General features: G+C 39.6%; 1 protein-coding gene across 2 annotated transcripts in view; it reads left to right on the top strand.

Moving 5' to 3' along the window:
- The window catches only part of plcg1 (phospholipase C, gamma 1), a 43,495-nt gene extending 25,092 nt beyond the window's left edge, over nucleotides 1–18,403 (top strand). For both annotated transcript variants that reach the window (XM_083520871.1, XM_083520870.1), the window contains exons 6-21: nucleotides 3,693–3,777; nucleotides 3,868–3,951; nucleotides 4,614–4,636; nucleotides 4,784–4,853; nucleotides 5,326–5,427; nucleotides 9,219–9,337; nucleotides 11,374–11,459; nucleotides 11,872–11,992; nucleotides 12,784–12,952; nucleotides 14,012–14,134; nucleotides 14,232–14,333; nucleotides 14,508–14,695; nucleotides 15,760–15,960; nucleotides 17,381–17,500; nucleotides 17,652–17,832; nucleotides 18,280–18,403. In XM_083520871.1, the coding sequence (XP_083376997.1) occupies nucleotides 3,693–3,777; nucleotides 3,868–3,951; nucleotides 4,614–4,636; nucleotides 4,784–4,853; nucleotides 5,326–5,427; nucleotides 9,219–9,337; nucleotides 11,374–11,459; nucleotides 11,872–11,992; nucleotides 12,784–12,952; nucleotides 14,012–14,134; nucleotides 14,232–14,333; nucleotides 14,508–14,695; nucleotides 15,760–15,960; nucleotides 17,381–17,500; nucleotides 17,652–17,832; nucleotides 18,280–18,396 (1,891 nt within the window). In that variant the 3' untranslated portion in view covers nucleotides 18,397–18,403. The remainder of the gene's footprint in view (nucleotides 1–3,692; nucleotides 3,778–3,867; nucleotides 3,952–4,613; nucleotides 4,637–4,783; nucleotides 4,854–5,325; nucleotides 5,428–9,218; nucleotides 9,338–11,373; nucleotides 11,460–11,871; nucleotides 11,993–12,783; nucleotides 12,953–14,011; nucleotides 14,135–14,231; nucleotides 14,334–14,507; nucleotides 14,696–15,759; nucleotides 15,961–17,380; nucleotides 17,501–17,651; nucleotides 17,833–18,279) is intronic.

Below are 18,403 nucleotides of genomic sequence, written 5' to 3'. Positions count from 1 at the left end.
GGAACAAATCGTTCACTTTCATCAATTTTCATCAATCATCAATTTACTTAAGTGAATTCTGACTTCAAACTCAAAACCAGATGTTCCTGGTGTGTGTGTGTGTGTGTGTGTGTGTGTGTAGGAAGTTCCTCTCAGGACATGCCTCGGTCTCCGTAGTGTTGTGATGCGTTGTGTTCACGTAGCAGCAGCCGTGCTGAGAGAACGCGCTCGAGAAACCGTTTAATGAGCAGAAATTGATCTACATTTCTAATATTGATCAGAAATGATTGCTTATTTTCTACATGGTAAAAGTGTAGCATCTCTTAATAGTTATATACAAAAATAATATACGTTTCTTTGTAACGACGCAAATATGTTACTGTGCATCGCGATACACAACGCTATACACCCTATATACACGCGATACACAACGCTATACACGCGATACACAACACTATACACCCTATATACACGCGATACACAACGCTATACACCCTATATACACGCGATACACAACGCTATACACCCTATATACACGCGATACACAACGCTATACACCCTATATACACGCGATACACAACGCTATACACCCTATATACACGCGATACACAACGCTATACACCCTATATACACGCGATACACAACGCTATACACCCTATATACACGCGATACACAACGCTATACACGCGATACACAACACTATACACCCTATATACACGCGATACACAACGCTATACACGCGATACACAACACTATACACCCTATATACACGCGATACACAACACTATACACCCTATATACACGCGATACACAACACTATATACACGCGATACACAACACTATACACCCTATATACACGCGATACACAACACTATACACCCTATATACACGCGATACACAACACTATACACCCTATATACACGCGATACACAACGCTATACACCCTATATACACGCGATACACAACGCTATACACGCGATACACAACACTATACACCCTATATACACGCGATACACAACACTATACACCCTATATACACGCGATACACAACACTATACACCCTATATACACGCGATACACAACACTATACACGCGATACACAACACTATACACCCTATATACACACGATACACAACACTATACACCCTATATACACGCGATACACAACACTATACACCCTATATACACGCGATACACAACACTATACACGCGATACACAACACTATACACCCTATATACACGCGATACACAACGCTATACACCCTATATACACGCGATACACAATGCTATACACCCTATATACACGCGATACACAACGCTATACACGCGATACACAACACTATACACCCTATATACACGCGATACACAACGCTATACACGCGATACACAACACTATACACCCTATATACACGCGATACACAACACTACACCCTATATACACGCGATACACAACACTATACACCCTATATACACGCGATACACAACACTATACACCCTATATACACGCGATACACAACGCTATACACCCTATATACACGCGATACACAACGCTATACACCCTATATACACGCGATACACAACGCTATACACCCTATATACACGCGATACACAACGCTATACACCCTATATACACGCGATACACAACGCTATACACCCTATATACACGCGATACACAACGCTATACACCCTATATACACGCGATACACAACGCTATACACCCTATATACACGCGATACACAACGCTATACACCCTATATACACGCGATACACAACGCTATACACCCTATATACACGCGATACACAACGCTATACACCCTATATACACGCGATACACAACGCTATACACCCTATATACACGCGATACACAACGCTATACACCCTATATACACGCGATACACAACGCTATACACCCTATATACACGCGATACACAACGCTATACACCCTATATACACGCGATACACAACGCTATACACCCTATATACACGCGATACACAACGCTATACACCCTATATACACGCGATACACAACGCTATACACCCTATATACACGCGATACACAACGCTATACACCCTATATACACGCGATACACAACGCTATACACCCTATATACACGCGATACACAACGCTATACACCCTATATACACGCGATACACAACGCTATACACCCTATATACACGCGATACACAACGCTATACACCCTATATACACGCGATACACAACGCTATACACCCTATATACACGCGATACACAACGCTATACACCCTATATACACGCGATACACAACGCTATACACCCTATATACACGCGATACACAACGCTATACACCCTATATACACGCGATACACAACGCTATACACCCTATATACACGCGATACACAACGCTATACACCCTATATACACGCGATACACAACGCTATACACCCTATATACACGCGATACACAACGCTATACACCCTATATACACGCGATACACAACGCTATACACCCTATATACACGCGATACACAACGCTATACACCCTATATACACGCGATACACAACGCTATACACCCTATATACACGCGATACACAACGCTATACACCCTATATACACGCGATACACAACGCTATACACCCTATATACACGCGATACACAACGCTATACACCCTATATACACGCGATACACAACGCTATACACCCTATATACACGCGATACACAACGCTATACACCCTATATACACGCGATACACAACGCTATACACCCTATATACACGCGATACACAACGCTATACACCCTATATACACGCGATACACAACGCTATACACCCTATATACACGCGATACACAACGCTATACACCCTATATACACGCGATACACAACGCTATACACCCTATATACACGCGATACACAACGCTATACACCCTATATACACGCGATACACAACGCTATACACCCTATATACACGCGATACACAACGCTATACACCCTATATACACGCGATACACAACGCTATACACCCTATATACACGCGATACACAACGCTATACACCCTATATACACGCGATACACAACGCTATACACCCTATATACACGCGATACACAACGCTATACACCCTATATACACGCGATACACAACGCTATACACCCTATATACACGCGATACACAACGCTATACACCCTATATACACGCGATACACAACGCGATACACCCTATATACACGCGATACACAACGCGATACACCCTATATACACGCGATACACAACGCGATACACCCTATATACACGCGATACACAACGCGATACACCCTATATACACGCGATACACAACGCGATACACCCTATATACACGCGATACACAACGCGATACACCCTATATACACGCGATACACAACGCGATACACCCTATATACACGCGATACACAACGCGATACACAACGCGATACACAACGCGATACACAACGCGATACACAACGCGATACACAACGCGATACACAACGCGATACACAACGCGATACACAACGCGATACACAACGCGATACACAACGCGATACACAACGCGATACACAACGCTATACACGCGATACACAACGCCAACTTCGATCCGACGCACACTTTATTTATTTATTTTTTTAATCGGTTCATCAGTCAACTTTTTATACTTTTTTCAACTTTTAACAGTTTGAAGAGATTTAAAACAAACAAAAAATATAATGTTATTTATTTGTTTATTAGAATTTCCTGTAAGGATCTGAAGAGCATGCTGAGCCAAGTCAACTACCGAGTCCCCAACATGAAGTTTCTACGAGAGAAGCTTCCGGTAAAACTACCACACACACACACACACACACACACACGAAGTGAAGTGAAGTGAATAATTATTTTTATTGTTATTTATTGTGTGTTTCAGGATGGCGAGTTGAGGAGCGGCGACGTCTCCTACAGTCAGTTTGCGCAGCTGTACCGTAGTCTGATGTTTGATGCACAGAAATCTGTAAGTAGTGTTTGTGTGTGTGTGTGTGTGTGTGTGTGTGCGTGTGTGTGTGTGAGAGAGAGAGAGAGAGAGAGGTAAAAAGGGGTAATGGTAAGATAATCAGGTTCAACTCCCATAAGTGAAACTCACTCCAGCTGATCTGCGTCTGAAACCCCCCCACCCCCGTTGTGTTTGTGTGTGTGTGTGTTCTCAAATGACTGCTAAATCAATACTGGGCCTCTTAAAAAGCTTCAACATCCCTCTGCTGAAAGCCATTAGCCTGTCCTGAAACACACACACACACACACACACACACACACACACACACACACACACACACACACACACACTGAGATGACCTCTATGTACAGTGACTAAACAGTTCAATCCCATGAGTCTCTCTCTCTTGCTGTCTGTGCTTTTTTTTTCTTTCTCTCTGTGTGTGTGTGTGTGTGTGTGTGTGTGTGTGTGTGTGTTTCTCATATGATTTAATCACTGCTGTGTGTCTGCTGTATTATATGATTATTTGCTCATATCAAAGAGAGAGAGAGAGAGAGAGAGAGAACGTGTGATGTGATTGCAAGATAAACACCAGTTTAACATGTGCTTTTATGTGAGGTGTGTAATTAGTTATCTGCTTAACGTAAATTTAATCCTGACTTCTCTCTTTTTCTCTCCTGCAGATGGATATTCCATTCCTTCAGAGGTACTCTCTCCTTCTCTCACGTTCTCTCTCTCTCTCTCTCTCTCTCTCTCTCTCTCTCTCTCTCCCTCCCTCCCTCCCTCTTTTCACTGCTCAGTATTCGTATCTCTGGTGTTTTTCTCTGTAACACGTCTCTGGTGGTGTTTGCAGTTTTATTGAGGGACCTGAGCAGAGGATCACACTGGAGAATTTCCAGCACTTTCTGATTGAGTGTCAGAAGGTGAGACAAGTTTTCACTTCGCCGTTTCTCGAAGTTCTCCCCAGATCGCGAGATCTTCTCAACATCTCCGCTATCTTCTCGTGAATCTTAAGATAGAAACCGAGAAACTTTTACAAAACTGTGAGAAAAAGTGACTCTCTCTTTACCGCAGCGGATTGTGGGCTCATCACAGAACCACGTGTCTGATTTAGAGTTCCATTAATTCACACTGTGTGGCCAAAAGTATCGGGACACCAGATGTGCTTCCTTCTTAAACTGTATACTGATATATTGGAACATCTGCAGTGCATTAAATGTGGAACGGGACGTTCAAAAAGAAGCACATAGCAATCTTGCTCAGGTGTCCACATACTTTTGGCCGAATTGTGTAAATTTTTTTTTTTTTTTGCTGTAACCAAACTTACAAATTTAGTCACATTTTGATTCGTGTGTGTGTGTGTGTGTGTGTGTGTGTGTGTGTGTGTGTGTTCAGGAACTCTGGGCTACAGACAATAACAAGGTTCAAGAGTTTATGTTTCATTACCTGAAGGATCCACTGAGGGAGATTGATCAGCCTTACTTCTATCAGGATGAGGTGGGGAAAAAACACACACACACACACACACACACACACACACACACACACACACACCCCAGATACTTTGTATAATGTTACAAAACTGTTGTATGTTGTTTTCATTTGTTTATTTATTTCTTCATTAGTAAAAAAACGTATAAATGTATTTTATATTTTAAATGTATTAAATTTGTTTAATTAATTACTTGAGACGATTTAATTACTAATTAAATGTTTATGTATTAATTTTATTAATTGAGTCTTTATTCTCAGTCTTTAGGCACATTTGTTTTGATAAAGTACAACGATTCAGGTTTGAGTGTTGCTGCGTTTCCTATACTGAGGTTTTGTGGTCGTCTTGTTCTCTGCTTCTGACCTCAAGTCAGAGCTCTGTTTCTTTATCATTCACTGTGAAATACTTTTTACATCATATATAAGTAATGAATTATCATTTGCTAGAACTCTTATGCTACAACACGTATTTCCTGTGTAAAGATTTCTTTATTAAACCTTATGACTACAAGGCTAAGCTGAAGTTGAAGCTAACGGACGTCATTAGCACAGAGATGCTTTAATAATTCATTCCTTCTTTATGTATAAAGCTGCGTTGAGACAATGTTCGTTGTTAAAATCGCAATACAAATTAACGTGAATTGAATATGATGAATATTAAGTAGCTTAGAAAATACATGTATAAACAATTAAGTTAAAGAAAATATGTAAAGAAATGTGTAAATCAAATACTATATGAAATACTATAATACACTATACGATACTAGACTACAGGATCTCACAAAAGTAAGTGCACCCCTCACATTTCAGCAACTATCTTAATACATTCTGAAGGGGCAAAACGATAGAAATAAAACAGATCTGTTTTAGAGTATCAGTGTGCAGTTTGTGTATCAGGACAGATTTACTGTCCTCTAAAATAACAACATACACACATTATTGTTTAAATTGTTCAAAAAAATGGTTGCTAAAAAATTAAGGGGGTGTACTTACTTTTGTACAGTATATAGATACTGTATGTAGTGTACAACACAACTGTCACACTGTATTTTACCAAACATCAATATGCTTCTCTTTCTATTATTTCACACTGTACAACTCCATACTACACTGTACTACATATACTGCAGTTCTACACTAAAGTAAACAACACATTATACTACACAATACTATACAATTACACTATATTATGCAGTTCTACACTATACTATACTTCACTACACATACTAATACTATACAATTTTACACTATTATGCAGTGCTACGCTATACTATACTACACATACTAATATTATACTATACAATTTTTCATTATGCAGTGCTATACTATATTATACTACACATACTAATACTATACTATACAATTTTACACTATTATGCAGTTTTACACTACACTATACTTCATTACACTACACATACTAATACTATACAATTTTACACTATTATGCAGTTCTACACTATACTACACTACACCATACTATACAATTTTACACTATTATGCAGTGCTACACTATACTATACTACACATACTAATATTATACTATACAATTTTACACTATTATGCAGTGCTACACTATACTATACTACACATACTAATATTATACTATACAATTTTACACTATTATGCAGTGCTACACTATACTATACTACACATACTAATATTATACTATACAATTTTACACTATTATGCAGTGCTATACTATACTATACTACACTACACATACTAATACTATACTATACAATTTTACAATTTGCAGTGCTACACTATACTATACTACACATACTAATAATATACTATACAATTTTACATTATGCAGTGCTACACTATACTATACTACACATACTAATACTATACTATACAATTTTACACTATTATGCAGTGCTACACTATACTATACTACACATACTAATACTATACTATACAATTTTACACTATTATGCAGTACTATACTATACTACACATACTAATACTATACTATACCATTTTACACTATTATGCAGTGCTACACTATACTATACTACACATACTAATACTATACTATACAATGTTACACTATTATGCAGTGCTATACTATACTACACATACTAATACTATACTATACAATTTTACACTATTATGCAGTGCTACACTATACTATACTACACATACTAATACTATACTATACAATTTTACATTATGCAGTGCTACACTATACTATACTACACATACTAATACTATACTATACAATTTTACATTATGCAGTGCTATACTATACTACACTACACATACTAATACTATACTATACAATTTTACACTATTATGCAGTGCTACACTATACTATACTACACATACTAATACTATACTATACAATTTTACATTATGCAGTGCTATACTATACTACACTACACATACTAATACTATACTATACAATTTTACATTATGCAGTGCTACACTATACTACACATACTAATACTATACTATACAATTTTACACTATTATGCAGTGCTACACTATACTATACTACACATACGAATACTATACTATACAATTTTACATTATGCAGTGCTACACTATACTACACTACACATACTAATACTATACAATTTTACATTATGCAGTGCTACACTATACTATACTACACATACTAATACTATACTATACAATTTTACATTATGCAGTGCTACACTATACTATACTACACATACTAATACTATACTATACAATTTTACATTATGCAGTGCTACACTATACTACACTACACATACTAATACTATACAATTTTACATTATGCAGTGCTACACTATACTATACTACACATACTAATACTATACTATACAATTTTACATTATGCAGTGCTACACTATACTATACTACACATACTAACACTACTATACAATTTTACATTATGCAGTGCTACACTATACTGTACTACACATACTAATACTATACTATACAATTTTACATTATGCAGTGCTACACTATACTATACTACACATACTAATACTATACTATACAATTTTACATTATGCAGTGCTACACTATACTACACTACACATACTAATACTATACAATTTTACATTATGCAGTGCTACACTATACTATACTACACATACTAATACTATACTATACAATTTTACATTATGCAGTGCTACACTATACTATACTACACATACTAATACTATACTATACAATTTTACATTATGCAGTGCTACACTATACTATACTACACATACTAATACTATACTATACAATTTTACATTATGCAGTGCTATACTATACTATAATACACATACTAATACTATACTATACAATTTTACACTATTATGCAGTGCTATACTATACTACACATACTAATACTATACTATACAATTTTACATTATATTATGCAGTTCTACACTATACTACACTACACCATACTATACAATGTTACACTATATTATGCAGTGCTACACTATACTATACTACACTACACATACTAATACTATACTATACAATTTTACACTATTATGCAGTTCTACACTATACTACACTACACATACTATGCTGTTACACTCTATACTATACTACACTATACAATATTACCATGTCGTTCTACACTGTACTTTACTACACATTATACTTCCTACATCCTACTATGTAATACTACAATTATAAATATTACACTATACTACACTGTACTGTAGCACACAGTTATACTGTATTATATTAGTGCCGGTGTGAAATTTCATTTTTGATCATTCTTTTTGTCTTTCCTTCATGCCCCCTCTCTTCATTCTCTCTTTTCCTATCCATCTCGCTCTTGCTTCGTTTCCTCTTAGTTCCTCACGTACCTGTTCTCTAAAGAGAACTCCATCTGGGATTCCACGCTGGACCAAGTGCATCCTGAGGACATGAACAATCCTTTGTCGCACTACTGGATTTCTTCTTCACATAATACGTAAGTGTTCAGTCTCTTTCTTTCTCACACACACACACACACACACACACACACACACACACACACACACACACACACACACATACACAGAGTAGTGCTCTTCTGTCATTTTGCCTATCAGTAATATTAGATGTTTTTAAATCTAAGATGATTTACACTTCATCTGACTGAGGTACAGGAACAGATTTTCATCTTTTGCACCCTATAATATTGTGGGCGGAGCCAGGAATAATGCAGCTCACTGATTGGTTGAGCACAGGGGTCTATTTAGTGTCTTTTCTCCTACAGTAAACTTCTGTAATAGCGTCTTTCCCGAGAAGATTCGGTGCAAATTCCCAGCTGAATCCGCAATGATTGTTTTTCTGTTTCTACTTCCCACATGAACAAGTATTCAGAGTATTCCAGTATAATCTAAAATAAAACATAGCAATGTGAAGTCTTTTTAAAATTTAGATTCTGATTGGTCAGAACAGCAGCACAGGTTTATATTAATGTGTCCGTTACCCTTTTTAAAGCAGCAGCTCATTCATAGGAATCCATGTGGTGTTCATGTTTGAGTTTTCTTAAGGAGAGAATGTTTTTGGAACATTTTATGGAAGTCTCAAGTGTGAGCTCTCAGAAATTTCCCAGGAACAGAACCTGGAGGAAAAAATGACTGGATGATTCGATTATGGTTGCTGGTTTCATGGACGTTTCTCTTTATTTAAATGGTGTAAAGTCTCAGACCAAACTGTGGATTATCACCTTGTACCATTGTCACTTTCCAGCATTGAGAAGTTGAAGCTGTTGTTAGATTTTGCAGAACAATCCTGATGATGATGCTGCTGGGATCTAAAACATGTTCTTGGTTTACTGGACTTTAAGAACCTTGGAGTAAAAGTTGAACGATGGAGTGTTCGAGGTTATAAATAGATGAGCAGTTGGTTATGAGTGGGTAAAAGGTGAGAAGCCTTGATCTTGAATGCCATTTCTGTTGAAGTCATTGTGGCCTGGTCACGCCGTGCTCGGACTACGATGGAAACCATTCGCTTTTTTCCCTTCCCATGACTACCTCAGATCTGCTGACACTCTGCTGACACCTTTTTATTTTTATACCCAGTGTTTCCACTGAGTGCTGCTGGTTGAGGTGTTGTGTGAACACCTGACTGGAAGATTGCCATGTGCTACTTTTTAAACATTTCATTCCCCATTTGGTTTCCATTTGCTCCTTTTATGAGCTCCACTTTTCTGAGATGTTCTACTAGATTTGTGAAGATTCATTCAGCCACAAGGTTGAAGGTCTTCCAGTGATGTTCTTTTGCTTTTGAAGCACGTGCGTGCCGCTTGAAACACCTCGTACGACTCGTCGCAGCATCGCAATAAGTCAAACGTCTCTGTGGCATATTTGATGTGGGAACACACGTGGTCAGAACAGCACCAATCTCACAGCTTTCAGTCTTTTACCACACTGACTTATGATGCCTGGTGCTCCCTGTGACTGTGCGTTTCAGCCTTGTGCTGCCACCTGTTGGCTGTTACAAAAATTGTCTTGAAACTTTTGTCATTTTAAATATGACGATACACAATTTGAATCGTATCGGATTTCCAGTAAGACACAAATGAATATTTTGAGGAGGAAAAACGGGGCGTAGTGGCAGTCGTCCGGCTGAAGGGTGGCGCTGTGGTTATGTTAATGAACAGTAACAACACAAAATGAAATGCCTATCACACACACACACACACACCTAAAACACACACACACACACACACACACACGATTGAAGCTAATTCAAAACGTGAGGACAGAAGAAAATGTCACTGTTCAAAGCGAAGACTTCCGAGGTGCAAAAGTTTGTACGCCCCAGTTAGAGCCACACACTCCACTGAAGTGTAAGAGTCTGATTTCATGTGGCGAAGCAGCAGATTGTTGTGTAAACAGAAGCCTGCAGAGAGAGAAAGAGAGAGAGATGGAGAGAGAGAGAGATGTGGGGGTGAAGGAGAGCGTTTTTACTACAGCATACACATTTCCTGGCCCTGACGCAAGTGTCTGTTTTTAGCTACCTTACGGGAGACCAGTTTTCCAGCGAGTCATCTCTGGAGGCGTACGCCCGCTGCCTGAGGATGGGCTGCAGATGCATCGAGTGTGAGCGTGTATACACACACACACACACACACACACACACACACACACACACACACACAGGCCTCTTCATAGCAGCACATGCTGTAAAATCTATTATGTGGTACTAATGTCTAATACATTATCTGTGTTCAATAAAGAAATGACTATTATACTATTATAATTAATCGTATTACATACGATTTTATTTTAAGTATGAGATACAGAACTATTCTGGATCATTCAAGATGCAGTTCGTTGTCAGTTTTATGTGTAAATCCTTAAAAAGACCAGAACAGGTGAACAGAAAAGTGAGAAACTTGAAACACAGGAAAACTTTGATCAGGAAAAGTATTAAGTGTGTGTGTGTGTGTGTGTGTGTGTGTGTGTGTGTGTGTGTGTGTGTGTGTGTGTGTGTGTGTGTGTGTGTTTGCAGTGGACTGCTGGGACGGTCCTGATGGGATGCCGGTCATCTATCACGGCCACACTCTCACCACCAAGATCAAGTTCATCGACGTTCTCACGACCATCAAAGAACACGCCTTTGTCACATCCGAGTGAGTGTGTGTGTGTGTGTGTGTGTGTGTGTGTGTGTGTGCGCGTGCCGGTGAATATACAATACACACTTTGAACACACACATTATACAGCCAAAAGTTTGTGGACACCTGACCATTGCACGCTCATATTTAGTCTCCATTCACTGTTATTATAAGCTCCACTCTTCTGGGAAGATGTTCCACTAGATTTTGTGGAGGTTTGTGGAGCCACAATGGGGTGTTGGTAAAGTCAGGATCTGATGTAGGTGAAGAGGCCTGGTCAGTGTGAAAAATGAATCCCAAACGAGTTCAATAGGGTATGAAGCACTATAGTGGAAGATCTTCCAGGTCTTTCAAATCATGGAAAGCAGATGTTCATGGAGCTGACTTTGTGCACAGGGGCATAGTCATGTTGGAGCAGGTTTTGGTCTCCTAGTTGAAGTAGAGGCAAGATTTCATTCTACCAAATGCATCCAAAGACGACTGATACACTTTTGTGCTTCTAAATTTGTGCAACAGTTTGGTGAAGAAGCACGTATGGCTGGAAATGTTGTCCATATACTTTTGGCTCTAGTGTATAAAATAATCCATAATAAACCATATCTTTATGTATTAATGCTGCAGTTCATTCTTTGAAATTGTGTTAATAAACACCAATGATTTCTGTAGGACATTTGTGAGGAGTTTGAAGCTCACCTACAGCGTTACAGGAAAAACCTCACCTAAATTTCAGATGTTCAGATGAAAGATGTTGGCTTGACATTGCCATGGTTGTGTTTCTCTTGATTTTATTTATTTTTTTTGCTTCTAGATTTCCAATAATCCTCTCAATTGAGGACCACTGCAGCATTGTTCAGCAGAGGAACATGGCCACGCACTTCAAGAAGGTGTTCGGGGAAATGCTCCTAACTAAAGCGGTTGACATTTCTGCAGACGGGCTCCCGTCACCCAATCAGCTCAAGAGGAAGATTCTGATCAAGGTGAGTTTAACCTCGGATCCAAGAGCAGACCACCAAAAAAACACTGTGGCAACAGCTTGTTATACCATGACAAACCTGTAGAAACATGTAAAAACATCGCAAGCCATCTAGCAACCACCTTGAATATCATACCAACCCCCAAGCAACACCATAATGATCAGGAATCCCGTTGCCTACCAACTGCTTAACCAACACCCAAGTAATCTCCTGGACTTTCAAAGCAACCCCCTAGCAACCACCTGGAATATAATTGCAACCTCCCAGCAGCAGTCCACTTGGAATACCTTAGCAACCACATAGAGGCACCCTAGCAACCACCTGGAATACCCCAGTATCCACATAGAGGCACCCTAGCAACCACCTGGAATACCCCAGTATCCACATAGAGGCACCCTAGCAACCACCTGGAATACCATAGCAACCACATAGCGGCAACCTAGCAACCACCTGGAATACAATAGCAACCACATAGCGGCACCCTAGCAAACACCTGGTATACAATAGCAACCACATAGCGGCACCCTAGCAACCACCTCTTATAACTCACCTCATATTAAATGTGTAACACTTTAAAATTAGCAGCAGTCAATTGATGGAGCAGTGTTGAGGCATTCGGGGGCATCAGTGTTATGGTATCAGTGTTGAGGAATTCGGGGGTATCAGTGTTGAGGTATTTAAGGGTATCATTGTTGAGGTATTCGGGGGTATCGGTGTTGAGGTATTTGGGGGTATCAGTGTTGAGGCATCAGTGTTAAGGTATTCGGGGGTGTCAGTGTTGAGGTATCAGTGTTGAGGTATTCGGGGGTATCAGTGTTAAGGAATCAGTGTTGAGGTATTTGGGGGTATCAGTGTTAAAGCATCAGTGTTGAGGTATTCGGGGGTGTCAGTGTTGAGGTATTCGGGGGTATCAGTGTTGAGGTATCAGTGTTGAGGTATTCGGGGGTATCAGTGTTGATTGATGGTATAGTTTTGGTAATTGTTGTTAACCATGAAATTGCTCCGCCTTGTTTTCACTCTCACTTTATCGCTTTATTAACATTTCACTGCTTCCACGAACAGCACAAGAAGTTAGCAGAGGGAAGTGCGTATGAAGAGGTTTCCACGTCCACCCCGTACTCAGAAAACGACATCAGCAACTCCATCAAGAACGGAATCTTGTTCCTTGAGGATCCCATCAACCATGTGAGAACCCGGTTTCATTTCTCCTCAGTCATGTTTCATTTAACGCTATTGGGACCGAGTCTTTTATGAGCGGTGGAATCTTTTCTTCTCATTGTAGGAGTGGTACCCGCACTTCTTCGTTCTCACAAGCAGTAAGATCTACTACTCGGAGGAAACCACCAGTAACCAAGGCAATGAGGATGAGGAGGAACACCGTGAGGTGAGCAGACTAACCCCTGTGTGCAGTGGCGGTACTGAGACCTCCCTAAAGCTTGTAACAGTTAGGGTTGTAACATGATGTACTTTTTATCCATTTGTAGTTACATGTAATGTGTGAAAACGGTCGTATCCTCACCAGCTTCTCCGTGATCCTCCTGATCTCATTTCTCTCCAGGTTGGAAATGGCATGGATCAGCACGTCAGCGAGAAGTGGTTCCATGGGAAGCTGGGGGCGGGACGTGACGGACGTCAGATTGCGGAGCGGCTCCTCTCGGAATACTGCCTGGAAACGGGCGCTCCGGACGGGTCGTTCCTGGTGCGAGAGAGCGAGACGTTTGTGGGAGACTACACTTTATCTTTCTGGTAGGATTTCATGTCTGTGTTCGATTGTTCTACTGACAGTTGAGAAACCTAACAACCTGATGCTGCTGCTTGGTTACCACCTGACTGAAGAAACGCATCAAAAATCTTATTGAGGACTTGAGTTCGAGGTGTTCCAGGATGTTGGTGCACGATTAGAAGGTGAAGAAGGTGCCGAGGTGAAGTGGTGATCAGCTTATAGCATGTTCACTTCCAGCATTGAGGAGTTCGAGCTGCTCACACACACACAGATAAAGTAGTGCCAAAAGATTGCATTTATTTATATTTATATTTACAGCTTTATCCAGAGCGACTTGGGTATCTGTTATAAACCTGAGCAATTGAGGGTTAAGGGCCTTGCTTTAGGGCCCATCAGTAGCAGATTGGCAGTGTCGGGATTTGAGTCCTGATCAGAAATGGAACATCTTAATAGTACCGTGTTTGTGCCACGTCTTTAAGAATGAAGCTGTTGGAGATCTGCTGTTTTTTTTTTTTTTTTTTCGTTCTGTTTCTCATTTGAACGTTTTTTTTTTTCTTCTTCAGTTCAACAAATTAATCTTGCGCCTCGAGCCGTTTATTAAAACCCTAGATGTTCCACCACACGCAAAACTCCTCCATGGAGCTCAGTGAGGTCATTAGGAAATGTGTACGTCTCACTCTGGATGGAACTGGAACTGGATGTTACTATGGTTACAGGTGTTTATAAGCAGCACATTCGTTTAACTACTAGAACACACATGTAGTTTGCGTTGTCAGTTGAAACTAAACGAATGTGCTGCTTATAAACACCTGTAACCATAGTAACTCTTTCACCTCGACTCCAAAACGTCCTCCCTGTGCCACGTCCCTCTAAAAAACTAATTTCTTATCCTGTCCATCTTCTTCAGTCCTGATAGAAATCTCAGCATCTTTCACTCTGCCACCTCCACCTGTGTTCTTCTGTCCATGCATTATAATGTACAAGTTGTTTAATTGTTGTGTGTGTGTGTGTGTGTGTGTGTGTGTGTGTGTGTGTGTGTGTGTGTGTGTGTGTGTGTGTGTGTGTGTGTGTGTGTGTTGATCCTCAGGCGTTCAGGTCGTGTTCAGCACTGTAGAATTCACTCTCGCCAGGAATCCGGCAGCCCCAAATTCTACCTGACGGACAACCTGGTGTTCGACACGCTCTTCGCTCTCATCACACACTATCAGCAGGTGGCGCTGCGCTGCAACGAGTTCGAGATGAAACTGACCGAACCCGTGCCTCAGACGAACGCCCACGAGAGCAAGGAGTGAGTGTGTGGGTTCAGTTTCACACAACAGGACAGTCCAGAATTCTCTGCAGTGAAGAAATGAATAAATAAATCAAATCAAATAAAAAGGAAAGAGGGATGGAACATTTTTGATAGAAATGTAGAATTTTTTTAACTATGATAAAAAAAAAAAAAGTAAATGATATAAAATTGAGCTAAATAGAAAAAAGAACAATTAATTAAATAATAATAATAATAAAAACAGTATATTAATATATACCCTTAAATTGAATAAATTTGGATTAAAATATTTTTATATTGTATATTTATTTTTGCTGTTTTATTTTCCTCAGTTAAATTGCCTTTTTAAAATATTTAATATTATATATTATTTAATTATTATATAATTATATTATAATTATATTTTTATATATTAATTTATTATATTTATTTTATATTATATATTTAATTATATAATTATATATTATATTTATATTTTTATATATATTTATATATTATATATAATTGTTATATATATATTTCTTTTTTCCTCAGTTAATTGGCCTTTTTTTTTTATTAATTAATGTTTTCCTGTGCATTCTATATTACCTACAATCACCCAAATAACCACCTAGAATTCCATAGCAACCACAATAGAGCAAACCACTAGAAACCCTCTGACAACCACTAGAAATACCACTAAACTTCCAGCAAACACCTGGATTTTCAAACCAAACACCACTGGAATACTATAGGAGTTGCCTAGAAGAAGTTAACCACTTGGAATTCCATGGCAACCACCAAACAACAGTTCATTACAAATATCAGTTTATGTAATACTAATCAAAACCACCTGGAATACCATAGCAACCACCTAGCAACACCCAGGCCACCTGGAATTTCAGCTAAATGACGACCCGAAAGTCCATAGCAGCTGCTTAGCAACCACAGCTTAGTGACGACCTGAAATGCCATAGCAATCATTTGAAATATGCTAACAACTACCTAGAATACCATAGCAACCACCTAGCAACACCCAGTAGCCATCTAGACTGTCAAAGCAACCCCCGAAGAACTGCATAGTGAGTTTCTGGAATACCATAGCAACACCCTAGCAACCACCTGGAATACCATAGCAACACCCTAGCAACCACCTGGAATACGATAGCAACAACCTAGCAACCACATGGAATACTATAGCAACACCCTAACAAACACCTGGAATAACATAGCAACAACCTAGTAACCAGCTGGGGCAAGAGCATAGTGACGACCTGAAATAACATTGCATCTATTCGAAATATTTTAGCAACCACTTGGAATACCATAGTAACCGCTTAGCAACACCCTAGCTACCACCTGGTTTATATTATTAGCATGGTATAAGCATGTAGCTTGCTAATAAACAAAGACCCTATACCAAGCATGTGTAATGCGTTTCTTGACTACGGTGTTTCAGGTGGTATCACGCGTGTCTGACACGGAGCCAGGCGGAGAACATGCTAATGAGGGTGCCCCGTGACGGAGCCTTCCTCGTGAGGAAGAGGACGGAGCTAAATTCCTATGCCATCTCCTTCCGGTACATTCTTTTTTCTTTCTCTTGTTCTTTTTTCCCCATCCATTTTCCTTACACTCTGTTTTATGTATTGAAAGTTTGGTTTTGGTTTGTTTCTCTCTCTCTCTCTCTCTCTCTCTCTCTCTCTCTCTCTCTCTATCTGTCTGTCTCTCAGAGCGGAGGGGAAGATTAAACACTGTCGGGTGCAGCAGGAGGGACAGACTGTTGTTCTCGGTACGTCAGAGTTTGACAGTTTGGTGGATTTGATCAGTTACTACGAGAAACACCCTCTGTACCGCAAGATGAAGCTGCGTTACCCCATCAATGAGGAGACACTGGAGAAGATTGGCACTGCTGTGAGTCTCACACACGCACACGCACCCCAAGACACACACCAACACACACTTGATACATTCTGTCTGCTTCCTCTGCCTGCCTCTGAGCACCTTTCTGACTCTTTTTTTATATTTGCTCATCTCTCTGTTTCTTTATTTTCTTGTATAACCATCTGTCTGCTCTCTTTGGGTCTCTGTCTGCACTACTTTGTTTGTCCGTCTGCATGTCTCTGTGCTCTTTTCTGACTGTCTGCTCCATTTGCGTCTTGGTCTGTGGTATTTCTGTCTGCCCGCATTACTTCGTGTCTGTCTCACTCAGTCACTGTCCGTCTGCACTGCTGTGTCTCAGCCCCTCTGTCTAACCTTCTGTCTTTTTCTTCTTCTGTGTCTATCTTCAACTAATTCTATCTCCATCTCTTTGTGTGTGTGTGTGTGTGTGTGTGTGTGTGTGTGTGTGTGTGTGTACAGGAACCGGACTATGGTTCTCTGTATGAGGGACGGAACCCGGGTTTCTATGTGGAAGCCAATCAAATGCCTACATTTAAGGTATCTACATTTTTTATTTTAGTGTCTCGAGTAGTTTAGTCTTGTT

This window comes from Silurus aristotelis (assembly GCF_946808225.1).
Source record: "Silurus aristotelis genome assembly, chromosome: 19".
Classification (NCBI taxonomy): Eukaryota; Metazoa; Chordata; class Actinopteri; order Siluriformes; family Siluridae; genus Silurus; species Silurus aristotelis.
Note: the sequence above shows the minus strand (reverse complement) of the source record. Positions and strands in the feature narration are given on the sequence as shown.